The sequence below is a fragment of the Onychomys torridus genome, unplaced genomic scaffold, assembly GCF_903995425.1.
Source record: "Onychomys torridus unplaced genomic scaffold, mOncTor1.1, whole genome shotgun sequence".
Taxonomy (NCBI): domain Eukaryota; kingdom Metazoa; phylum Chordata; class Mammalia; order Rodentia; family Cricetidae; genus Onychomys; species Onychomys torridus.
The window spans coordinates 44036-70471 of record NW_023411754.1 but is presented as its reverse complement, the minus strand read 5'-3'; the positions used below and the strand labels follow the sequence as shown (position 1 = coordinate 70471).

Genomic DNA, 26436 nt, shown 5'->3' with positions numbered 1-26436 from the left:
GGATCCATCTCTAGTGCATGGGCAGGCTTTGGGGAGCCGGGTGTCTGGGGTGTGGCACCTTGTGCAGTCTTGGTGCAGCGGGGTGGGGCTTGGTATCCCAGGCTCTGCTGACTCTCCATGGGAGACCTTGATTTGAGGATGTGGAGATGTGGGGTGGCTTGAGAGGGAGGGCTGAGAGGAAGGAGGAGGATGGAGGTGGGATCTGTGGGTGCTATGTAGGGTGAGTAGAACATTTTTAATAAAAAATGGGAAAAAAGAAAAAAATAATTAAATTAAATCTGAAATGGAGATCTTGGTTTCATTATTTTTTTCAGTAAAAATCCTAATATAAATATTATGTAGTTTTAAATACTTTCCTGTATTAATAGAATTGGAATTCACAGAACAGAAAATCTAAAAACATATCCATATAAAAGAACTTGAGGACTAGATGAAAAGGCATGGAAGTGTCCAGCCACCTTTCTCAAATGAAAACTTTATATAAGTGTTATATGAACACATGCATTCAGATATCATGACTGTCATTCTCATAGCCAAGATGTTAACTAGTGGGAAGCACGTCCAGTATGGACATGTTGGACAAAGAAATTCATATCTCAGGCAAGAAAGAAGGAAAAGACTCAGTATTTTATCATGCCACTTAAAATGACATTAACTTAGAACTTACAAATGACTTGTATGTGGGATTTTTCCATTAAATATTATTCAGACTATTGTTGGCAATGAGTACTGAAACCGTGCATACTGGGATATTGAGTAACTATATCCCAGGGTCTGTAGAAGCAGCTGATGGAGTGATGAAATGTTCCTGAACCCTATGTTTCTCCAACTATAATCATTTGCTGGTTCTAGCGTGGCTTCTAAACTGCCATCTTACCTGATCAATTTCAATTCTTAGTAACAACAGAAGATTTACTAAAAAACTTATACCAAGGTCAGCAAGATGTCTTGGTGGTGGCAAGACACTGATAGATCTGAGGCTCTGAGACAAACCCAGGTTCCCACAGTGACAGGAAAAAATAGATTCTGAGAACTACCCTCTGATTTCCACACCCACATTTTAAGTGTCTGTATTTACACACAATGCATGTGTGCACGCATGCGTGTGCACATGCACACACACATATATGTCACATATATACACACAAATTAAAAAATAATAAAAAATTTAAAAATTAAGAGTGTAATTACTTAGTCTGTCATAAACACCTATGAGAAAAATTATCATGCTAAATGATCAAATGTTAACAACAAAAACAACTTGGTGTAGTTGAGAAAAGAACCAGATTTCCCATTATGTCCACTTTTACAAAAAACAAAAATGAAAACAAAAAGCAAAAACAAATACAAAAAACAAACAACTACCACACCCCCCCCAAAAAAAACCTCTTGGTTAATCAAGCAAGGAAAAGAAAGTTCAATCATGAAGGGAAAAAAATAAAATTATTGTTATTTCCACTGGATGAAACTATAATTGTTAGAAAGTCCAAAATTTTAACTAAAGAGTGAATGATGAGCTGAGCAGGTCTGTATGACTTTCTGCATACCTAGAGGATATTGAAAATTCAATGTGACACCACCAATAAAGTAAATATACATATAAAAAGATTTTTGTTATATTATTTAGTAACAAGTAATTGCCAAGTCAGTTGGGACTCAATATACCCCAGTATTAGGAGACCTCATGAGGATCCCCTTCATATATTTTAGAATGTCTTCAAAGCAATAGGTTTCTATACCATCCATCAACTGCTCCTCAATTACAGCTGTCTGTCACCAGATTCCCTTCCTCAACTCCATTTCTCTTCACACTGCCCACCTGACACCCCATTCATGTTCCCTAACCCCACTCCACCCATATAATCTATTCTATTTCTCCCACTGATAAATTTATGTGTTCTCCCAGAGCCTTCTTCTATACCTAACCTCTCTGGGTCTATGGATTATAAGTTGGTTATCACTTATCTAAGGGTTAATACCCACATATAAGTGAATACATACCATATTTATCATACTGGGCCTATGTTACCTGACTCTGGATGTTTCTTTTTTCTAGTACTATCCATCTGCCTGTAAATTTTATGATGTCCTCTTTTGTTGTTTTGTTTTTTTGAGAGAGAGTCTTTCTGTGTATCTCTGGTTGTCCTGGAACTTGCTGTGTAGACCTAGCTGGCCATGAACTCACAGAGATCCCTAAGCCTCTGCCTCTTGAGTGTTGGGATTAAACTCATGCACCACCATTGCCCAGCTGACTAATGTGTTCTAAGGTACTGAACATGGTGCTGCTTTAGAGTCACTACTGCATTCTAAGAGAAAAATGAGCGAGTAGATAAAGAAGGATAAAGTTGAAGAAATAGGTCAACAGAAGGTACTGGCTTCAGAGAAGGAGTTCATATATCATAACTCAAATTCTCAACTTGGTTTCTCATGAAGAATGATTTATGAGCATTTCTGGACACAGTATAACCAAGGAATTTCTGGATTTGACCTGATTATTGTAGCTTCACACAATGGAGAGTAGGGATACTGCTTGGTTATATGGTCTCTGGGACAGATGTAGCATGAGTCATACTGCTCATGCTCCATGAATGGTGGATGTTGTACACATAGGTGGAGGCTGTCTGATTTGTATTTGGGAATAGAACACACAGTATGTCCACATGAACTCTGAATGTCATGGGTCGTTTCAAAACTTTACCTTCACATCTAACTGTGGATGTTCAGACATTCTGCTGAGATAGTTTTAAATGTGTTCAAACAAATAACTCATTGACACTGTCCTGGGACCAATCTGCCCAACATTGCTTTCTCCCATGGGCATCAATACCCAGGGATATGAGTTGATGTCATAGGACCTGAGGCTGAGATGTCCTCAGATTGTTTTCCAAACCATGTTTTTACCTCTGCTGTGGACCTCAACTGCAGAGCCCTAGGTCAGAGAGTGCTTGGCATTTCTCCAGCGTAGTGGAGCCAGCTGCAGAGCAAGCCATCTCATCCACATAAGTATTTTCTTCAGTGGACATCAGACATAAAAGCAGATGTGTATACATGGTTATCCATTTGATAAACTGATATGCATCCACAGACCACACTACTGGCTTAGAGATTTGGAGACTTGACCTGATGATCACTCTGTATTTCTTCTTCTGGATCCTGTACACCCCCCTTCTCCTGTCCAACCTCACTCACCCCAAGTGTTTTTGGAGAATGAAGCAGAGTCAAGACAAGCATGGAAATGTGGTGTCAGGTTGTGTCTTTTTCCTTATTGCAGTGCCAAGCACTGAAGTGCAGGTGGACAAAATGTTTTACAGCTATGCCCTGGATGTGCTGTAAGTGTGTTTGCCTTTTTCATGTGAATGTCATGATACATAATGCAGCATAGAGGTGGGAATATGCAGAGCAATGCAGGGAACTTCTGTGCATTTCTCCCAACATTGTCACCAAGAAGTGTTGCAAAATATGTTTGGATTTTTACCAATCACACTTTCCTCACTATGAATCTGTGAGACTTTTAAAATTTTTTCCCAATTAGCCTCCATTTACAAGAATGAAAGCCACGTTGATAACAGCATTCTTTACTTTTTTCTCTCATAGGTAGCCTTCCCTTTCTCAGGGGCCATTGTGAGGTGTTCAGTGTTGTCCTAAGACAAGAAACTACAGACTACTACACTGAGTTCTGTAGTCACAAAGTGCATTCAAATATCTTCCCGAGTCTGCTAATGTCATGTGTTTCAGTGTGTGACTCTATTGCAGATGGAGCGTATCTAATGTTTGTGGCACTCTTTACTGGGGAGAGCATCCATGTAACCTTTTAGTTAAGCTTTCAGATACCCTGCATGGGACCATTCCACACCTCTGAAGCTGTGATGGGGAGGATGTATGAGATCTGTCTACTGTGAGGCACTTGGGTGTGTCCCTTGTCCTTCCCTCACTTGAACACATCCACAGTCATAGGCTTTTAGGGGTTACAAAGGCCAGGTCTTTCTGTACCTTCAAAGTAAAAGAGTAATGTCTGCATTTCAAATGCTGTGTTGTCATTCTGAAAAAGCTAGGATATCACTTACTGTGGTGACTGCTGACTCCCTTCTCACTTGCTATAGTGGCAGGTGCTGCCTGTGGTTGCTGTCAATGTTTGAAACTGGGATGGGGAGACTACACACTGGGTCATCTCTACTTCTGTAAAGATGTATGTGTCTGATGTTTTTAAGTCTAAATATTTTATTCTCTGATATTTATATTTACCTCTATTCCTCTTTTTCTTGTTTCATGTTTTATTAAAGGATTTTTATTAATTTTATACACCAACTATGTATCTCCCTCCCTTTTCTCCTCCCACCCCTCCATCTTCCCCACCCTCCCAAACCACTATTCATGCCCTCTTTCAACAAAGAGTCCTCCAATCAGGATTCAGCAGAGTCTGTTACATTCAGTAGTGGCAGGTCCTAGTCCCTCTCCCTGTACCAAGGCTGTGCAAGGTGTCAAACCATAGGTAGTATGCTCCAAAAAGGAAGTTCATGCACTAGGGATGGATCCTGATCCTACTGCCAGGGGGCCCCTTAATCAGATTATCTCCTCAACTGTCTCCCTTATGCAGAGGGTGTAGTCCAGTCCCATGGATGCTCCACAGCTGTTGGTCAAAGTTCATGAAGTCCCACTAGTTTGCAGTGGTTTTTCACTGTAGGTTTCTATATCATGATCTTGATGCCCATTGCTCATAGAATTCCTCTTCTCTCTCTTCACCTGAACTCCTGGTGCTGACCTGGTTCTTGGCTGTGTATCTCTGCAAGTGCTTTCATTAGTTACTGGATGAATGCTCTATGATGACAGATAAGGTATTCACTGATGTGATCACTGGAGTAAGCCAGTTTTGGCACTTCTCCACTATTGCTAGTAGTCTAAGCTGGGGTATCCTTGAGGAATCCTGGGAACTTCCCTAGTACTCATTTTCTATCTGTCCCCATGATGTCTCCCTTTATTGTGGTATCTCTTTCATTGCTCTCTCACTCTGTCCCAATTCTACCTCAACCATCCTATTCCCAAATATTCTCTCAATTTTTTAAAGTAATCATTTTTACAATATTGAGCATTCATATACATATATATACATATGTGTGTGTGTGTATGTGTGTGTGTGTGTGTAAAATTTCCCCATCTACTAATGACATATTCAGTTTCTTCATTATTTAAAGTTTTCATTATTGATGTCATTCAAGATTTTATTAAGTTTATTTTACCATATTTCTGAGACAATTGTGAATGAGGTTTTCTTAGTTTCTTTTTCAGCAAATGTGTTCTTTGTATGTAGGAAAGTAACTGTCTTTTGTGGTAATTTTTAATTCTGCCATTTTGATGTAAATATTTTCTATGGAGTATTTAGGATCTCAGTTATGGAAGCCTGTTGTTGGTTTCTTTTTTTGCTGTTAGTGTATTTGGGAGAACCAACACCATGTTCTCAAATAGATGGAGTCTATTCTTAATTGTGACTACTTGGCCTTAGCTTGGCTTTTTTTAAAAGCCAGCTTTATTTATCCAAAATATCCCCTTTACCTTTTTAAAATTTTCTTTCATATTTAAATTTAATTTTACATATCAGCTATAGATTCCCCTGTCCTATGTTCTCCCCCCCCTTACAGCCTTCCCCACCTTTCCCTCAGGCCAACCCCCATTTCCATATCCTCGAGGGCAAAGACTACCCTCTGAGCATTCAGCTGAACCTGGTAGATTCAGTCCAGGCAGATGCAATCTCCTCCTCCCAGGCTGAGGAAAGTGTCCCTGCATAAGCTCCAAGTTCCAAAAAGCCAGCTCAATCACTAAGGTCAGGTCTGGGTCCCACTGCCTGGGTGCCTTCCAAACAATTCGAGCTAATCAACTGTCTTGCTTATCCAGAGTGCCTGATCCAGTTGGGGGCTGCTCAGCTGTGGTTCATAGTTCATGTGTGTCCATTAGTTTGGCTATTTGTTCCTGTACTTTTTCCAGTCTTTGTCTCAACAATTCTGGCTCATAGAATCTCTCCTTTTGTTGAGAATTAGACTACTGGAACTCCACCTGGGGTCTGGCCATGGATTTTTGCATCCTCTTCCCTCAGTCATTGGATGAGATTTCTATTGCAACAGTTAGGGTATTTGGCTATCCAATCACCAGAGTAGGTCAGTTTGGGGTTTCTTGAGACCATTGCCAGTAGTCTACAGTGGAGGTATCTTTGTGGATTTCTGGGGACCTCTGTAGCACTTTGCTTCTTCCTATTCTCATGTGGTCTTCATTTGTCATGGTCTCTTATTCCTTGTTCTCCCTTTCTGTTCTTGATCCATGTGGGATCTCCCGATCCTCTAAGCTCTCTTTCCCTTGAAACTTGCCCTTCATTACTCCCACTCATGTCCAGGTTGTTCATGTTGATGTCATTCATTTCTGTCATTCAGAAATCCCTGTGTCTTTCTTAGGGTCCTGTTTTCTAGGTTGCCTCCCTGGAGTTGGGGGTAGCAGTCTAGTCATCTTTGTTTTACACCTAGTATCCTCCTATGAGTGAGTACAAATCTGGCTATTACAAACAATGCTGATATGAACATAGATGAGTAAGGGCCCTTGTGGTGTGATTGAGCATTCCTTGTTTATATGCCAAAGAGTGGAACTGCTGTGTCTTGGGGGAGATGGATTCCGAATTTTATCTTTCTTTGTTGCATCTTTGTTTGGTTTAGGAATCAGGGTATTTGTAGCCTCATAGACGGAGTTAGGTAATGTTCCTTCTGCTTCTATTATGTGGAACAAATTAAAAAATATTGGTATGATCTGATGGTGAAGATCTGTTATAATTCTGTGCTGAAAACATCTGGTCCTAGGCTTTTTTTGGTTGGGAGAGCTTTAATCACTGATTCTATTTCCTTAGGGGTTATTGGACTATTTAAATGGTTTATGTGGTCTTGATTTAACTTAGGTATGTGGTACCTATAAAGAAAATTATCCATTTCTTTTAGATTTTCCAGTTCTGTGTAGTAGAAGTTTTTGAAGTATGACCTGATGATTCTCTGAATTTCCTCATTGTCTGTTGTTATGTCCCCCTTTTCATTTCTGATTTTGTTAATTTGGATGCTCTCTCTCTCTGTCTTTTGGTTAGCTTGGATAAGGGATTGTCTATCTTGTTGATTTTCTGAAAGAACCAACTCTTTGTTCCATTATTTTTTTGTATTTTTCTCTTTGTTTCTATTTTATTGATATCAGCTCTCAATTTGATAATTTCCTGGCGTCTCTTTCTCCTGGGTGAGATTGCTTCTTCTTGTTCTAGATCTTTCAGTTGTGCTGTTAAGTCACTAGTGTGAGATTTCTCCAACTTCTTTATGTGGGCATTTAGAGCTATGAATTTCCCTCTCAGCACTGCTTTCATAGTGTCCCATAAGTTTGGGTATGATGTGTATTCATTTTGTTGATTTCTAGGAAGTCTTTAATTTCTTTCTTTATTCCTTCCTTAACCCTTTGGTGATTCAGTTGAGCTATATTCAGTTTCCATGAGATTATATGTTCTCTGAAGCTTTTTTTGGTTGTTGAAATCTGACTTTAAACCTTGGTGGTCTGATAGAACCAATTGTGCCAATTGTGTTGTATCTGTTGAGATTTGCTCTGTGGCCAAGTATGTGGTTGATTTTAGAGAAGGTTCCATAGAATGCTGAGACGATGGTATATTCTTTTTTGGTTGGATGGAATGTTCTTTAGATATTAAGTCCATTTGAGTCATAACATCAATTTATTTCTATGTTAAGCTTTGAATTGCAGATCTGTCCACTGGTGAAAGTGGGGTGTTGATGTCTCCCACTATTAATGTGTGGGATTTTATATGTGATTTAAGCTTTGGTATGTTTCTTTTATATGTATGGGTGCTTTAGTGTTTGGGGCGTAACTGTTCAGAATTGAAACTTTATTTTGGTGGATCTTTCCTATGATGAGTATGTAATGCCCTTCTTGATCTCTTTTGATTGATTTTAGTTTGAAGATGTTTTTTGTTGTATTTTGGGATGGCTACACGAGCATGCTTCTTAAGAACATTTGATTAGAAAGTCTCTTCCCAGCCTTTTATTCTTAGTTCTTGCTTATTTTTTGTAATTTGAGGTGTGTTTCTTGTATGCAAAGAAAGATGGTTTTTTCTTTTGTATCCATTCTTTTAGCCTATGTCTTTTTGTAGGTGAATTAAGTCCATTGATTCTAAGGGATATTAATGGCCAGTGATTGTTCCTTCCTGTTATTATTATTATTATTATTATTATTATTGGTGGTGGTAGTGTGGGTGCACTTTTCTTCTTTGTATTTTTCTGCTGTTTTGTTATGTATTGACTGTCTTTTTGAGGGTGTATCTGACTTTCTTAGGTTGAAATACTCCTTCTAGTGTTTTTTAGGTCTGGGTTTGTAAATAAGTATTGTTTAAACCTGGCTTTGGTTTGGAATGTATTGTTCACTCCATCTATGTTGGTTCAAAGTTTTGCTGGGTATATTAGTCTAGGCTGGCAACCATGGTCTTTTAGTGTCTGCATTATATCTGTCCAAGTCCTTCTGGCTTTCAAAGTCTCCATTGAGAAATCGGGTGTTATTCTGATGGGTTTACCTTTATAAGTCCCTTTGCCTTATTCCTTTGCTGCTCTTAATATTCTTTCTTTATTCTCTATGTTTAGATGTTTATTTATTATGCGGCAAGGGAACTTTATTTGGGGGTATAGTCTGTTCGGTTTTCTATAGGCTTCTTGTATCTTCATAGGCATTTCCTTCTTTAAGGTGGGAAAGTTTTCTTCTATGATCTTGTTGAATATAGTTTCTGTGCCTTTGAGTTGGTATTCTTATCCTTCTACTACCCCTATTATTTGTAGGTTTGGTGTTTTCATGGTGTCCCAAATTTCTTGGACATTTTGGGTCATGACTTTGTTGGCTTTAGTGTTTTCTTTGACTGATGAATCTATTTATTCTACTCTATCTTTAATGCCAGAGATCCTGTCTTCCACCTCTTGCATTCTGTTTGTTAAACTTGCTTCTGAAGTTCCTGTTCATTTACTCAGATTTTCTATTTCCAGCATTCCCTCTGTTAGTTTCTTCTTCATTTTTTCTGTTTCCCTTGTCAGGTCTTGGACTGTTTTCCTCATCTGTTTTATTGCTTTTTCATGATTTTCTTTCAGGGATTTATTGTTTTCTTCTGCTTTATTTGTCCTTTCCTCTAGTTTTATTTTTTTATAACATTCTTCTCATTTTTTTTGTTTGTCTGTTCCTCCATATCATTCTTGATTTCTTCTTTATAAGCCTCTAGAATCTTTGTGATGTCATCTGTAGGTTTTTTCTTCTGCTTCTTCCATTCTGAGATGTTCAGGTCTAGCTCTGTAGGAGGATTAGGTTCTGGTGATGCTATATTGTTCTTAATTTTGTTGTTTGTACTTCTGCCTTGACATCTGTCCATCTTCTCATGGATTCGTTCTTGGTCTTATCAATGCTATTGGTCCAGACAGAGCTGACAGATTCAGGAAGCCTCTCTCTGGTCCAGAAGGAAGCTCTGGGCTGGGTGGGAGCTGGGGACTGGTCTCTGAGTCTCAGGCAGTGGCTGGGGTCTTGGTCAGATAGTTGTGGGGCAGGGCATGGAAATTGTAGGATCTGCTGGGGGGGGATCTTGGAGACAGCGACCTTTTTGGAGGGCATCCTGCCTGATTGCCCGAACCTGGGGTCAAGTTGGGCAGGTTTTCCCTGGGATGGCTGCTGCCCAGGGATGGTAGTGGGTGCAGGCCTTTGCAGGTATGAGCACAGGCAATCACTTCTGGTGTAGATGGGAATTTCAGGCCTGTTGTGAGCTGGGGACTGGTAGCTGAGTATCAGGAAGTGGCTGGGGTTTCAGGCGGATGGGTGTGGGGGCAGGGCGTGGAGATTGCAGGTTATGCTTGAGGTCTTGGAGAAGGGGAATCTTCCTAATGGGTGTGTATGGGGGGGGGTCTTGCCCGATGGCCAGAACCTGGGGCCAAGTTGGGCAGGTCTTCGCTGGAATGGCTGGTGCACAGGGATCCCCTTTACCTTTTGCCTTTGCCTTTTTTCTTTCTCTATTTCTGTATTTCTTTCTTTACATATTAGAGTGTTGTTTTCTCTGTAGCTTGATGGCTGACATCTTGATTCCTCCACTCTTCCTTTTCTTACTTCTCAATCTTTTCTTCCATAATTTTTCCTCCTTTTTATCCCATTTGTCTTACAGCCTTTACTATCCTTTCTCCTGCCAAGCTACTGGACATGAAATATTTATTAGACCAATCATGTGTTTTATACAGGCAAAATAACACAGCTTCACAGGGTTAAATGAATGCAATATAAAAGAATGCAACCCATGTTTGCAACATTGGAACAGCATCATCAAATGTTACCATTCTCAAAATAATATTCCACAATGGAAGCATGTCTTCTTCAAGGGAGCAAACTTTGGTTTCTTGCTTTCCTATTTGCATCCCTTGTATATCATCTTTTGTCCTTTTTCTATGGATAAGACTTCACTCACTGCATAGCATTAAATGGAGAAAGAGGCTGGACATAGTGGTGAACTGCTTTAATCCTAGCACTCTGGAAGTAGTGGTAAACAGAACTTTGTGGTTTTGAGGCTAGCATGCTTTGCAAAGTGTGTTCCAGGCCAACCAGATTTACCACTGTGGTGGTTTGAAATAAAATGGAAACCAAATGCCGTGGCACTATTAGCATGTATGGCCTTGTTGAAAGAAATGTGTCACTTGGGGGAAGGATTTGAGGTCTCTTTTCTCAAACCGGCCTCTGCGTGACCCTCAGTCCACTTCCTGTTGCCTCTGAGTGAACATGTAAACCTCTCAGGTCTAGCACCACACCTGTCAGTGTGCTGCCATGCTCCTCTTCTTGATGATAATGGACTGAAACTCTGAAATTATAAGGAAGACACCTCAGTTAATTGCTTTTATTTAGAAGAGGTGGCATGGTCATAGTGTCTCTTCAAATCAATAAAATGCCTAACTAAGATACCTTTTATGACACTTTCCCATCCTTAATTCCAAATGGACTATATGAAAGCCCTTATGTTTTTCTTGGTTTAAGCAGAAATAGCGAGTTTCTTTCTGTTTCTTACATTCTTGGTTCCTTGTCACAAATATTATGGAAGTGATGGTATATATTTTATTTTGTTCTGTTGCTGTTATAAAATAACAACCAAAAGAAAATTATAGAGGATCCATTTTTATCTTGCTTTCCTCGCCTAATGACAGTCCATCACTGAAGGAAGACATTTCAGAAACTCCAGCAGGAGCAGAGGCAAGAACCATGGAGGAACATTGCCTACTGGCTTGCTCTCAACAGCTTGCTCAGATTGATTTTTAATACAACTCAGGTCTATCTGCTCAGGGATGGTATGGCCTACAGTGAGCTGGGCCATCATATATCAATCAATAATCAAATGCCTTGAAAGACATATCAACAACAGGGAGCCTGCATGGTAGTGACAGAGGTGTTCTGCATATATGTGACAGTTGTATAGCTTTGTCTTCTTGTGGGAATCCTAACAGTGGGAACAGGGGCTATGTCTGACAACTTTGCTGGCATTGGGACCCTACTCTTTATCCTGGGCTGCCATAGTACAAGGGGATGTGCTTAGTTTTCCTGATACTTGATATGGCATAATTTGTTGATAACCATTGGATGTCTGACCCTTTCTGAATAGAAAAGTAGGAAGAGTGGATGGGGGCAGGTGAGAGCTGAGGTGGGGTAAAGTACTGGAATGAGAGGAGGGAGGGGAAACTATGGTCAGGATATAAAGTAATAAATAAACATTTTAGGAAGGAATTCCCAAAATCCACAAGTAATTATTGGAACTAGTGAAAAATCATCTTGAGAAATGTACCTAAGACCCAAATAGAAAAAGACAAATACATGTTTTCTTTTACATGTTGCTATTAGATTTTAAAAATTTTATGTGTGTGCTACCATCTGAATACCCACAGAAGTTAAGTATATATTATGTTATGTTAATAATTATTAATAGTTATAATAATAATGGTAATATAGTAAGTATACATTATGTTATGGAGAGACACAAGGCAAACTAGAATTAGAAGATTACATAGGGAGGGAATGCAGAGAGTGGTAAATGTAGGTGTGTTTAGAAGGGCAACTCACACTCAAGGCTAGTTGAAAACTACTTGGAAACCTGCTACTTGGAAGGATCATAAAGTATTTACAGGTTTTGAGGAAGTCTAAATGGAATCATCAAATAAAGGAGGGAACAGTGCCCCAGCTAGACATTCTCTGCACCAAGTATTTATCCAGTGCCAGGAACTGGTTATATAACTTGTTGAGGGCATCCATGGAAACAACCAAACATCATTGGCTATTCCCAAGGCTGTGGGTTACTCTACACAAGTTTCTGGTAAAGCTTTATTGCAGAAGACACCACTGACTATTTCATTGAACATGGAGAAGTCCAGTTAGTTCTTACTTAGAGCCTTCAACAACCACTGAATTTCATTTGTGGTACTGAACATATTCTGAATTCTACCAGAGGAGAATTGTAACCCCCAATCCAGCTACAGACTCTGTGTCTACAGTGGTGACCTTCCTGCATGATACATACATACAATAATGGCATAAATATTAGGGTTTAACCAACCAATGTCTGGCTGGATATGGTCCACTCCATGAAATGCAACTCGACCTGACATGGATAAAGATTCCCAGAACCTCAGATTATGCATGTCAAACACAAAGGTGAAAATCTAGTACTATTATTCTGTTTGAGGAGCTCAGCAACAAAAACAATCCTAATGATATTCTGCTATACTCATTGATCTCCTAGTGCATCACCTAACCAGCTCTCACCAGAGAAGATTCTTCTGTAGTAGATGGAAACTCACCCAGAAATCCACCCTGCACAGTGTGCAGGGAGGGGGGAACTTTGGACCACACACTCTTCAGTGGTTGTCTTATCAATTCCTTCTACTCAAGGCTCAGAGATCTATGTGGAAGAGGAGACAGACAGAATTATGAGTCAAGTGCTTTACCACTAAGCTAAATCCCTAGTCACCTTTGTGGTATTTATTCTCTTTGCCTTTTCTCCACTTTTTGGCTTTGTTTTTAAAGAAAGAGAGAGAAAAAAAAAACAATATAAAAGTAGGTAAGTAGGTGCTGGGAAAGACCCAGAAGAAATATCATTATCAAAATACACTCTAGGAAAATTTTCAATTTAATAGTAGGTAATTCCCCCATATATAAATTGGAGAATAGACAGTCTACTGAAGAAATGCTAGTGGAAACCTGTCATCCAGAGGTTGAAATGAAGTGTCTTCCAACTATTGTCCTGTTCCAAAATCAAGTCCACATGGATCTAGTGTAAGACTAGAAAGCAAGAATCTGATAAGGAAAACATGGAGAAAACATCTAAATATATAGAAAAACTCAGGAAATAAGACCCTATTTTAACAAGTGTGATTGCATAGAACTAATTTTGTTTGCATTCAAATATGTTGTGAGCATGTTTGGAGACAGCCTACACACAAATAGAAATATATCTACTGGCTATAATAGACTGAAGAATATCTAGAATATAAAAAGTATCAATAAACTGGGGCTGTAGACATGAGTCAGCATTTAAGGGCATTTGCAGTTCTGTCAAAGGATCTGAGTTCAGTTTCAAACACCCATGTTGGCAGGCACCTCAAAACCACTTAAAATTTCAGCTCTGCAGGAACTAGCTTCCTATTTTGGCCCCCAAAACTGCATTCTCAAGCTTTGTATAGATACACACACATATCATATATCAAATATGTATCGAGTACTCAAATAGCCATGCTGAACTTCTCCATCAAAGTGGACAAGAACACATTTGTTATTTTTGTGACATCTACTCTCATCAAAATTTTAGGTGTTTTCAAGCTCTCAAGCATCTCTTGTTTTTCCAACCCTACAACACATGAGAATTTGTCAAGCTATATCTGAAAATGACATCAAATGCATGATAATCCCTGTATGAACTACAAAGCATTAATCCATAGAGCCTTATACTTACTAACCCCCCATCCCTTATTTTCAGAATACCAACTAAAAACCGCCGGTTTGCTTTGCCTTTGGCTTTTGCTGTGGAGGAAATCAACAGGAATCTGTATCTTCTACCAAATGTGTCTCTCATATTTTACTTCTTCACTGACAATTATCATGATAAACAAGCATTTCAAAATTTAGTATACAAAACTGTAAAAATGCATACACTTCCCCTTAACTACATTTGTAAAGATGTGAGCAAATGTTGTGCAATGATTACAGGACCAATGTTAGCACCATCCTTGAGTCTGGCACAATATTTGCATTTCTTCAAATATCCACAGGTGAGGTTGTTTGGGTGGGAAAGTATGTAATCTTATCATTTGGCTTAGCCTGAGGCTGAAGAGAGTATAAAGAGATTGGCTTTACATTCATGTAAATCAAGTTCAGGTGTAATTAATCAGCCACTCAATGGGACATTCCCAATTCATTGTTTGATATGTACATGAGAAGAAGAATTAGCAGTCAGGGGGATATTCCTTGAACAAACTGTAGAAAGTTATTTTTTCATATTTCCATCAGTGTTGTATACCTGTAGTAATAGGAAAAAATTCCCCTTCATTTCAAATTGGGGCTTCACACACCTCAGGGCTTCCATTGAGATTTCTGACAATTGTCTACCTCATCCTGCTCCCTGTGTTTTATGTACTTCAGTTCACCTATGGACCTTTCTATCCTATCCTGAATGATCATGTACAATTTCCCAATCTGTATCAGATGGCCCCCAAGGACACTGCTCTGGCCCTGGCCATGGTCTCTTTGATGATTCCCCTCAACTGGAACTGGGTTGGGCTGGCCATCTCAGATGATGACCAGGGCCTCCAATTTCTGTCAGATCTGAGAGGAGAAACTGAAGTCAAAAGAGTCTGCTTAGCCTTTGTGATCATGATCCCAGTCAATGTGGAGTTATACATGTTAAGAGCTAAACACTATAACAACCAAATTGAGACATCATCCACAAATGTTGTTATCATCTATGGTGACACAGACAGCACTCTAGCTGTGTGCTTTAGAATGTGGGTATCACAGGGTATTCAGAGAATATGGGTCACCACCTCACAGTGGGATGTCACTACAAGTAAGGGAGACTTCACCCTTGACACATTCCATGGGACTGTTGCTTTTGCACACCACCATGCTGAGATTTCTGGTTTTAAAAATTTTGTTCAGACATTGGACCCTTCCAAATACACAGACATATCCCTGGCACGACTGGGGTGGATGTACTTTAGCTGTGAAGCCCCAACAACTAACTATGAGACACTGGAGAACTGCTCATCAAACGCCTCACTGGAATGGTTAATGCTACAGAGTTTTGACATGGCCTTTACTGATGATGGTTATGATGTATACAATGCTGTGTATGCTATGGCCCATGCTCTCCATGAAATGCTTCTTCAACAAGTAGAAAACCAGCCAATCAACACTCAGATAACACTGGATTCTGACTGCTCACAGGTACTGTATCTTCCAATGGACGGTGATTGTTAAAATTTTATTCTGCCAAGGAAGTAAATCTAGATGTGTTTATAATCCTTTAAGACAAAATCAGTGGTGTGGAAGACAGAATTTTTTTAATGTAGTTCAGTTGTTTTGTTACAGACGACCTCGACATTGTCAGACTTGTTCCAATATTGCAAACAGAGTCAATCTTTTCTCATAAAATCCTTCCAAGATGAGACCTTTTTCTTTTATTTTGTTTTGGGGACAGGGTCTCACTGTGTAGCTCTGGCTGTCCTGAAACACACTATTCAGATGATGCTGGCTTTGATATCAGAGTTTCACTTGCCCCTGCTGCCTGAGTGTTGGGCTTAAAGCCGGTGCTATCACACTCAGCTGTGACATTGTTTATTTAATTGTTATATATGTGGTGGTCACTGTAGTGGATGGTTTACATAAGTATATTCAACTGATTCTTACCCTGTTGCAGGCTCTGGAGACCTTACTCTGTTGATTCTCTGAGAATAATAACACAGGAAATAGCACCGAGATTCATTCAGTTCAGTACATACTTGTGTGCCTGTGTGTTTCTCATTTTCCGTATGTCTTTGTGTATGTTTCTGTGTACATGTATTGTGTGTTTCTGAGTGTCTACATATGTTTCTGTATCTTCATATGTGTGTGTTTAGATGTACTATTTTCCATATATGAATATCTCTTCTCTTTCTCTCTCTCTCTCTCTCTCTCTCTCTCTCTCTCTCTCTCTCTCTCTCTCTTACTGTGTGCCTGTGTGAGACTGTGGATATGAGCATATTTTGTTATGTGTACATATGTCTCTTTGTGAATGTTTGTGTCTACATGTGTCTCTCTGTGTGTGTTTTCTGTCTGTATTCGCCTGTGTGTGTTTCTGTGTCTTCGTGTGTATTTGATTGTAGAGGTCTGCCTGTATGTGTGTTTTAGTGTGTATATGTGTAAATAAGTGTGGCTGTATTATGTGTGTGCCTCTGCATGGGTGTCTGTATAGAAGTGTTTGTGTGTGTGTGTGTGTGTGTGTGTGTAGTGCCTATTTATATTTGATGGCTGTGTGCATGTCTGTGTTTGTGTTTGATGGATTACCCTGAGAGAACTAAAATTCTAGGAACACAATGACTTTATTTATTCACAGGCTTTCATTGAGGTTCTCCCTTCGGCACCTTCAATGACGTTGCCTTAGGATGAAATCAGAACAGATTTTCAGACTTAAAATAAGGGAATATGCACTGAAGAGTGTTTGCCATCTTTCAGCTTCACCTATTTCTGAAGAATATGCTCTTTGTTAATCCTGTTGGAGATGTAATAAATATGAATCAGAAAGAAAAACTGCAAGCAGAGTATGGCATTTTCCATATTTGGAGTTTTCCCCATGGTGTTGGACTTAAGGTGAAAATAGGAGAGTTTAAGCCTTATTTTCCACATGGCCAACAGCTCCATTTATATGAAGACATGATAGAGTGGGCCACAGGAAATAGACAGGTGGGTCTGACCAAAATGTACTGATGTGCACCTCCCAGTTGTAACCAATGTCAAGTGAGGCCATTTGGGTTTCCCTGTGACTTAGTGAAATTAGATGGATGGCCATGTAAAGACTCAATTTTAAACTTCTAGATGATGTTTCTTCCCTTCAGATTTTAAAATATATGATTTTTTATGTAATTCTCTGAAAATCTAAGCCACACATATGATGTAGTTTTACCATATCAGAAACTCTCTGATTTGTAAACAAATATAAAACTGGATGTGACCAATGTTTGATATTGTTCCCAGTAAAGTTATTAATATTTCCTTGGTACCTTTCTGATTACTACCCATTGCTTTTCTTCTCTTCTGTGGAACCTTTAATCCAGATGCTGAAAAGTGTGAATTGTAAGGAAAGATTTGGAACAATGAACATATATGCAAGTCATTAATTTTTATTCTATAATTTTATTCAAGCACTTTGTTTAGGAGGTCCTAAATTACCAACATCTCTAACAATACATTAGCATTTTCATGGCCCACCTTAGATATTTTATTAATTATAAATTGTTTTTTAGACTTTTTTATGAGTGTGGATATTTTGCCTCTATATATCTGTGTTCCGTATGAGTATGAGGTGGCCTAGGATGCCTAGAGAGGGATTAAGATACCCAGGAACTGGAGAAAATTTTGAGCCTAAGTGTAGGAGTGTGGGATTGAACAGCAAGTGTGATAGATTGCTGAGCCACCTCTCCAGCCCTGAATCATAACTTCTAAAGGAATCCCTCAGTAGAAGAGCATTTATTTGCATCTTAATTCTTCTATAACTCATTCAAATAAACAGACAAATGAACAAACAAACAAACAAACAAAATTTGTCTTCTTTTCTTGTTTGGTCGGACAGGTACTCATAGTCATAATAATTTGGCTTTGAGGATATTTGTAAATAAAATATCCCTTTATGTGTTCCGAGGTATATTATAGGTATTTATTCAGGTATGTCTAGTTTTATAGTATCTGAACTAGATTGCCTACTTCAATGCTGTGTGTTGAGTTTGAAAAATGTTAACTTCCAGAAAGTCTGCAAACTTAATTTGAAGTGATATTTCAGGTTCCTCAGATAGGGTTAAATCAAGAGTTAATATTCTATTTTCACAGTGATGAGAAAATTATGCTCAGAAAACAGAGCAAATTGGTTGAAGTTTTAGCTACTGGCCTATACCACTAGATCAGACGTGAGCAATGAAATCACAAGCCTGCTTCTACCAGGCCTAACTTGAACATTACAAAAACATCAGCAAAAGTGTAGTAAGGACTAAAAACAACCTAATATGTGCTCTATTCCAGATATGCAAATTGTAATGCAGAAATGAAACTTGCAAACAGTGAAGGAGCAGGACTCCAAATGATACAATCATAGGCCTACATGACAGTGAACTCAATGACATCCTAAACAAAGACTTCAAAGATTAATTGTAAGAATGCTCAAGAAATCAAAGAGCATACAAATTAGCTCTAAGGACAATTTAATTAGATCACAAACACTTGCAAACCATAAGGAATTGAATGAAGATTTGACACAAATTCAATAAAGGTACAATAAAAATGAAGAATTCATACTAATATTTTGAAAATGAAAGGCACAATTCAAATAACAAACTGTATAAAATGTCTTAGTAAGAGAATGTCTCAAGTAGAAGACAAGATATCAGGACTTGAAATGAGCCAGATAAATTTTATTTCAAACTATGACAAAGACAGAACAATAAGGAAGTATGAAGAAAACACAAGAGACTTAGGAGGCATCAAGAAAAGACCAAAATCCTGGGAGGTGGTGGCACACACCTTTAATCCCAGCACTAAGGAGGCAGAGCCAGGCTGATCTCTTTGACTTCAAGGCCAGTCTGGTCTACAGAGCAAAATCCAGGACAGGCACCAAAACAACATCGTGAAACCCTGTCTTGAAAAAACCAAAAAAAAAAAAAAAAAAAAAAAGCCTGGCAGTGGTGGTGCACGTCTTTAGTTCCAGCACTCGGGAGGCAGAGGCAGGCAGATCTATGTGAGTTCAAGGCCAGTCTGGGCTACCAAGTGAGTTCCAGGAAAGGCACAAAGCTACACAGAGAAACCCTGTCTCGAAAAACTAAAAAAGAAAAGACCAAGTTAAGAAAGCACAGGCATATGAGGAGAACAACTTATAAAAGGCAACAAAGGTATTTCTAATAAAATTATAGCCAAAATTTTACAAAATACAAGAGGGAAATATGGCCATTCAGATACAGGAAGCAGTCAAAATGCCTAACAGACAGCTTCACAAAAGGACCTGCCCCTGTTGAATATTGCTTAAAATCTGAATTATTCAGATTAAAGAGGAATTGGAGGATACAAGAAAGAAGTCAACTTCATTGAAAGGCTCGATTATAATAACATAGCTTTCTTAACAGTCACTTTAAAAGGATGTAGTATCAATTATGTGTTTCAAACAGTTAGAGACAAAACTTCCAATTTCAATTACTTTATAATGTCAGGAAGATAGAAAAACTTGCAGTGGTGAACACAAATTACAGGAATATATAGCTACTGGAACAGCACTAAGGAAGACCCTTGAATAGTGTCTTTACTTCACACTGAATATTAAGTTAAACAGTAGATGTCACAAGAATGGATAGACTACACTAGATCACTAGACAGAAAGATGAAGGTTAGAAATACATAAAAACTCACAAAAACACAAATTGACTAGAATCACCAAACAACTTTCAATAATAACTGAATTTAAAGAGTTCCACTCTCTAATCAAAGGACACAGACAAGGAAATTTTTTTTAACCAACAATACTTTGTTGCTCAGAATGAACACACTGCACTCACAAAGAAGAACAGAGTCTCAGCAGTAAAGGAAAAAGACTATTCTAGGTAAAATGAATTGGAAAGAAGAAAATTGTTCAATCTAATGAACATGGATGGAAAAATTCTCAAATAAATACTGGCAAACAGATCTCCACAGAAATATTAATCACTATGCCCAAGATGACTTTATTACAGGGATTCAGGAATGGTTCAACATATAGAAATAATATATCACATATTATACTCTAGGACAGAAATCATATGATTATCTATAAAGATACAGGAAAGGTATTTAGCAATGTCCAGCATCTCTTCAGGGAAAAACAACAAACAACAAACCTGAATCCCCTCTTCTCCCAAAGTGAATAGGAAGAACATTTCTTGTCAAAAGTATGTTCTGTAAGACAAAGCATGTACAACATTGTACTACATAGAGAGAAACTCAAAGCATTTGCATTACATTCAGAAATGGGACCTGGTGTGGTGGTGCTTCCCAGAAGGAATGAGCAATTAAGAAAACAATTCACTAATGTGATCAGAGGCCAGATAGATGGAGACAGGTTCTCAATTAAGTTTCACTTTTTCTATTGTGGCTCTGCTTTGTGTCAAGTTGACAAAAACCACCCAGCACAATGGGTGGGTAGGGTGTACAGTACAGGCATTCCAGTGGTCACACAACATATACTTCTATATATTCCTGAACTTTTAGTAGTTTGGAAACACCTCAACATTTCATCATTTTGTTATCATATATTCATGTGTGGCCTTGTACAAATTACTGAATGTAATGTCTTCGCTCAGGTCATGTATAGAAAGAAAACTTGTTAACTACTCAACATGATGAGATGCTATAAGTACTGAAGGAGTAGTCAACTCCTGGCCCAGCATCTGTCTGATTTTCCTCAGATGCCCTCTGCTGTGTGCAGTGTTGATTGTCAGCCTGGATTCAGAAAATTCCATCAGGAGGGAATGGCAGCCTGCTGTTTTGATTGCATCCCCTGCCCAGCAAATGAGATTTCCAATGAGACAGGTAAGTGTTTACTGCAGGGAGAAATCCTTCACATTGACTGACTTCTCCTATACACACTGTGCCATTGAAGGCGCCTGGGAGGGAGCTGCACTGCTGTGTGGCCCAGAAGAGTTCACTCTAAGCAGATTGATGGTCGCTGAAAAACAAGGTTAGTACATTTGGAGAGTTTCCCAGAACTATAAGGACTCTATGGATTAGGTCTTTATTTTAGTTTTGCAGGTGGTGCTGTCTATGTGCTGAGTTTTATAGTCTGAATGATACTTCTATCATGGAATTAAGCTAGAGTCTGTGGACCTACTAAGTTCTGTGACCTGTTACAGCACAAATAAAATCTATTCCTTTCCCAGTTTTGTCTTTACAAGTATATGATCATTCATAATGTCCCCATAAATAACAAACTCTGCCTTCACATACATCTTTGACTCATTGTAAATTCATCACCAGTAGTATTTTCTAAAAGAAAGTGTTTTGAAAAATCTAACAGCCCTGTGAGGGAATTCTACAGTATATCTGTCCCTATGCTTACATCTCAGTAAAGATACATGTAGACTAGATTGTAATGAGAAGTCTTTTTAAATATTTGGTTATTCATTTATCCTCCTTGAATGTATGTATGTGTTTCTGTGTGAGTTTTTGTGCAGGAGATTATGGAGGCCAAAATAGTGCATAAATAGTCCAAAAAAGTGTAACTTGAGTTACAGTCAGGTATAAGCTTCCACATGAATGCTGAGTCCAAACCCTTGTTCTCTGCAGAGCTGTAAGCATTCTTAACTGTTGAGTCGTGTCCTGCCACTGCAGTCATGAATCCTACACAACTTGTTCTTTCTACTGCCCACAAACATTGCTGACAAAGAGAGATTGAGTCATTGTATGTTGTGATGGTAAATCATTACTGTGTGGTGGTGGACTTGCTGTTTATACAGCATTTGGTGAATGTCTGGTGTTTTGTGTTGTCATTTAGCTGACAGGTGAGTGGGGAAGATAGCATGAGGATGTGAATTCAGGGTGGTATCATAAGGCTGAAATGGGAACCTGCTAAGGAGCCTTAAGGATGATGCAAGGGCTGTTGCCTCCATGGGAGGGAGGTTCCCAGAGAGTTTTGAGACTGATGCCATTGTAGGATGTCAGGTGACTAAGGAGTAGGAATTGTGAGTAAAATTACTAGAAACAGCTGAACATGAGACAGCATTTGATTTCATAAAAAAACAAACAAACAAACAAACAACTGCGGATACATGTGGACACTTGATGTAGAGAAAGACAGATGTCCTACTTAAGATTTTTGTACATGGTAGCAATAAATGTCACAATACTATTAATAGAATAGCTTTGTAGTGAAAAGAAATAGTCACGATTATTCCAATGATAGGGTGGCATTCTCAATCCACTGGTTATTGATTTGGAGATGGTAAAATTCAAAGGTGAGGCCAGAATTGTTTGTTATTCTTATTGCCAGTCATTGTCTACAATGCAAAGAATATTTACAAAGAAATGTATGTGGCTGGAGAGATTTCTCAGTGGTTAAGAGCACTGGTTGCTCTTCCCGAGGCCCTGAGTTCAATTCCTAGCCACAAATGGTGGCTCACAACTCTCTGCAATGAGTTCTAGAGCCCTCTTCTTGTGTGCAGGCATACATGCAGGCAGAGCACTGTATACACAATAAATGAATAAATCTTAAAAGAAAGACATTCAGGGTCAATGAGAAGAGTTAGCAGGTAAATCTTTTGTCACAGGCCACTGACCCAAGTTTATCCCAGAATGCCCATTGGAATGAGATGGAACCAATTCCTACAAGATTCCTTCGTGACACCTTGCACTTTATACACACACACACACACATACACACACACACACACACACACACACACACACACACACACACACACGTAAAAATATAAACAGATTGTTGTAGCTGGAGTTATCTCCAGTCCCGCCTGGGCTCACAGCCACTGAGACCCAAAGAAACATATAGATGCTTATATCATATAAACTGTTTGGCCTAATGAATCAGGCTTCTTGCTATCTAGTTCTTATATCTTAAAATAATCCATTTCTATAAATCTATACCTTTCCACATGGCTTGTGGCTAACTGGTACTTTACATCATGTATCTCATAGCAGTGTCTGGCAGTGTCTCCTCACTCAGCCCTTCTGTTCCCAGATTTCTCCTCTCTTTGTCACACCTATACTTTCTGCCTGGCTACTGGCTAATCAGTATTGGTGAAATTATTAAGGCAATTCCATGTAGTTAAAAAGAGAGGTTTATTTTGTGGGGTAACTTACAAATGAAGGGATAGGTAACAGGGTCTAGTAAAGGTGTAGCACAGTCCAGGGGTGTTTTATGGAGAACTCTGCTTGGTCTTCTTCCAGTGTCCAGGGTCCAGGAACCAAGAGAGCTGGCCCACCTGGATCTCAGGTCTTCAGGGTACTTTCTCAGCCCTGCCTTGTAGGTGTGACAGTTACTGAAGCCTCAAAGGGGGTTGGAACTTCCAGATCAAAGCTGGAATGGCTACCCACTACAAATCAGCACTTTATTTATTAACCAATCAGAGTAACCAATTCATAGCATATAGATATCCACAGCAGATGGTAATAAAGTAGTTTTAAGATAATAACTATGAAGGGTATTTATAATAATAAATATGAACAAAAACAAACAAACACTTTATGAATATTTGAATTAGGTATCTGTAGAGGTCAGTAAGTCCATACAGGGTCATGTCCATGTGAAGACCACCGGGTGCCTCTGATGTCCTATGTACCAGAGTCACAGGTGATAGTGTGACACTTGACATTTTCTGGGAACTGGACTTAGGCCCCCTGTAAGAGCAGACCATGTTCTTAACAGCTGAGCCCTTAAATAACAACAAACAAAAAACTGTAATCATAGCTGACCATAAATGCTAGGTTGTTTTTTTTTTTTCATGGAATGACTTTAAATCCTGGAAGCATATCATTGCTCTCCATTATTATCCACAATTTAGCACAATTACAATCCTATTTTCTTTACTTGCTGTGGTGGAAATTACAACTTATGAATGGGGAATTATTGTTCAATTAAAATATTCTGTGTTACCACTCACACTTGAGTGTTCTCATGTTGTCTTGTTCATCTTTTTTTTTAACCAATAACTCCTTCACCATTGAGTACATTAATAGAACCCAGGTCTGTTGAAGACCACAGAGGTTTCCTAGTGAGATCTGAGCTAGCTTTACCAGCAGAGCAGCATAAGTTGATAATTGGACCTCAGACATGGGTACTAGGTATTTGGTAGGGTCTACAACTTGGTTGTATCTAGCAAGGGTGAGGTCTTTTTCCCACCTTGGCATTGATGTAAAAAGCCCTTTGGAATAAAGTTCTGGGCTGGTGGATTAGGATATAGGCCCCTCTGAGGCTATCCTGTGTTTCTGTCTCTCTCTCACTCTATTTCCCTCTATATTTCTATCTAAATTCCTTATCCCTCATTCCTCAAGAATACCAGGGGGAAAGTGTGGGGACGGGTCCCCCACACAGGTTTCATAGAGAAGAAAATTAGGGCAGGAGTAGGTGCTCTGTGCTCACTAAGGTGGTGGTATAAGATACAAGAATTCTGGATGTTATGTATGTATAGAGTTTTCTACCTTTAGTACTAGGGTTATTTCATTTATAAACTGTTGAGTATCCCTATTTCCCGATGAGGACACAAATAAGGGTATCATATTTCATTAATTTATTTTTAGAATTTGGTTTTTGGTCTTTTTTGTTATTTTGTCTTTTTTCCCACCAGAGCTGAAGACCGAACCTAGGGCCTTGCGCTTGCTAAGCAAGTGCTCTTCCACTGAGCTAAACCCCTAATCCCTAGAACTTCACACATGATTATAAAACCTCTTTCTCTTCCCATTCTATTTCCCACACATCACATGCAACAAAACTCTGAAACTCATGAGCTCTTCTTCATTTACTATTTTCAAGCACTCTTTTTCATTTACTGTTTCACATTCATATGCACTTGCGCACAGACACACACAATAGATTCTATTTGCTGTTGATTGGCTACTCCTGTGTTTGGTGATGGTCATGTGGGAATAAAAAAAAGCTATAAGAGGTTTCATCCTGGATAAGACCAAGTCTCCATCTCTCATGAGGGCATCACTTCTAATTCAGATAGAAAGATTCATGTTATAACGTATCAATAGGATCTGTGTTTGTCCTTGAAGAACATAGGCATTATGAAATGGAAGCATTGTTCTTCAGAAAAGTCTCAATTACATCTTCATTGATAAAGCATGTGGATGTTGCAGAGCTTACACAATACACTGATGTGGCCTTTCAATAAAAATGCTGATGTTCCATTAAAAATACATTTGCTTTCTGCATCAGATGTGGATCAGTGTATGAAGTGTCCAGAGGACAAGTATGCCAACACAGAGCAGAACCACTGCCTCCACAAAGATGTGACCTTTCTAGCGTTTGATGACCCCTTGGGGATGACTCTATCTTGCATGGCCTTGTGTTTGTCTGCATTCACAGTTCTGGTTCTTGGGATCTTTGTGAAGTACCAAGACACTCCCATTGTGAAGGCCAATAAGCTCACTCTCAGCTACATCCTGCTCATCTCTCTCATCTTCTGTTTCCTCTGTTCCTTGCTCTTCATTGGCCATCCCAACTCAGCTACCTGTATTCTGCAACAAACAACATATGGATTCATATTTACTGTGGCTGTTTCCACCGTGTTGGCTAAGACAATTACTGTGGTTTTGGCCTTCAAAGTCACTACTCCTGGAAGAAGGATAAAGTGGCTCCTTGTATCAGGGGCACCAACCTACATCATTCCCACCTGCACGGTCTTCCAAATTATTCTCTGTGCAATCTGGCTGGGAGCTTCTCCTCCCTCTGTTGACACTGATGCACACTCTGAGCATGGCCACATCATCATTGTGTGTAACAAGGGCTCAGTAACTGCTTTCTACTCTGTCTTAGGATACCTAGGCTCTCTGGCCCTGGGGAGCTTCACTATGGCTTTCTTGGCCAGGAATCTCCCTGACACATTCAATGAAGCCAAATTCTTGACATTCAGCATGCTGTTGTTCTGCAGTGTCTGGGTCACTTTTCTCCCTGTCTACCACAGCTCCAAGGGTAAGGTCCTGGTGGCTGTGGAGGTCTTCTCCATCTTAGCCTCCTGTGCTGGCTTGCTGGGATGTGTCTTTGTCCCCAAATGCTACATCATTTTGTTAAGACCAGAGAGAAATTCTCTTCAAAAGTTAAGGGAGAAATCATCTTCCAGAACTCACATTTCATAAATTTTAACTGACAAATGTAATGTTGGTACTGAACAACCTATTAGGATATGATGCAAGATTATTCATTAGCTAGTGACTCTCACTGTTTTTTCTAATGGTTTTGTTTATCAGTGTCATGTATACTACTTTTATCTTCTTTGTCTCCCACAATCCTCCACTTAGTCCCCCATTTTTATCAGACATGGCTGTTTGACATTAGTGCAGAGTGGTAATGTTCTATTTGTCTTGTATATACCATAAGATTTAAAATAAAATCTGAGGCTTCTTTTTGATATCTTAGTGAATGTAAAACTTCGACAA

General features: G+C 39.1%; 1 protein-coding gene across 2 annotated transcripts; it reads left to right on the top strand.

Annotated features, from left to right (window-relative positions):
- Nucleotides 1–3123: 3123 nt before the first annotated feature.
- Nucleotides 3124–26136, top strand: LOC118575342 (vomeronasal type-2 receptor 116-like). 2 transcript variants are annotated; one of them, XM_036175926.1, is made up of 6 exons: nucleotides 3124–3329; nucleotides 14039–14275; nucleotides 14649–15504; nucleotides 16771–16998; nucleotides 20733–20856; nucleotides 25217–26136. In XM_036175926.1, exons 1-6 carry the CDS (start codon nucleotides 3124–3126, stop codon nucleotides 26134–26136), a joined length of 2571 nt encoding a protein of 856 aa, XP_036031819.1. The 2 variants fall into 2 exon arrangements, with proteins under 2 accessions (XP_036031819.1, XP_036031818.1); XM_036175925.1 differs by having other exon boundaries at nucleotides 14039–14330; nucleotides 14701–15504.
- Nucleotides 26137–26436: the final 300 nt, after the last annotated feature.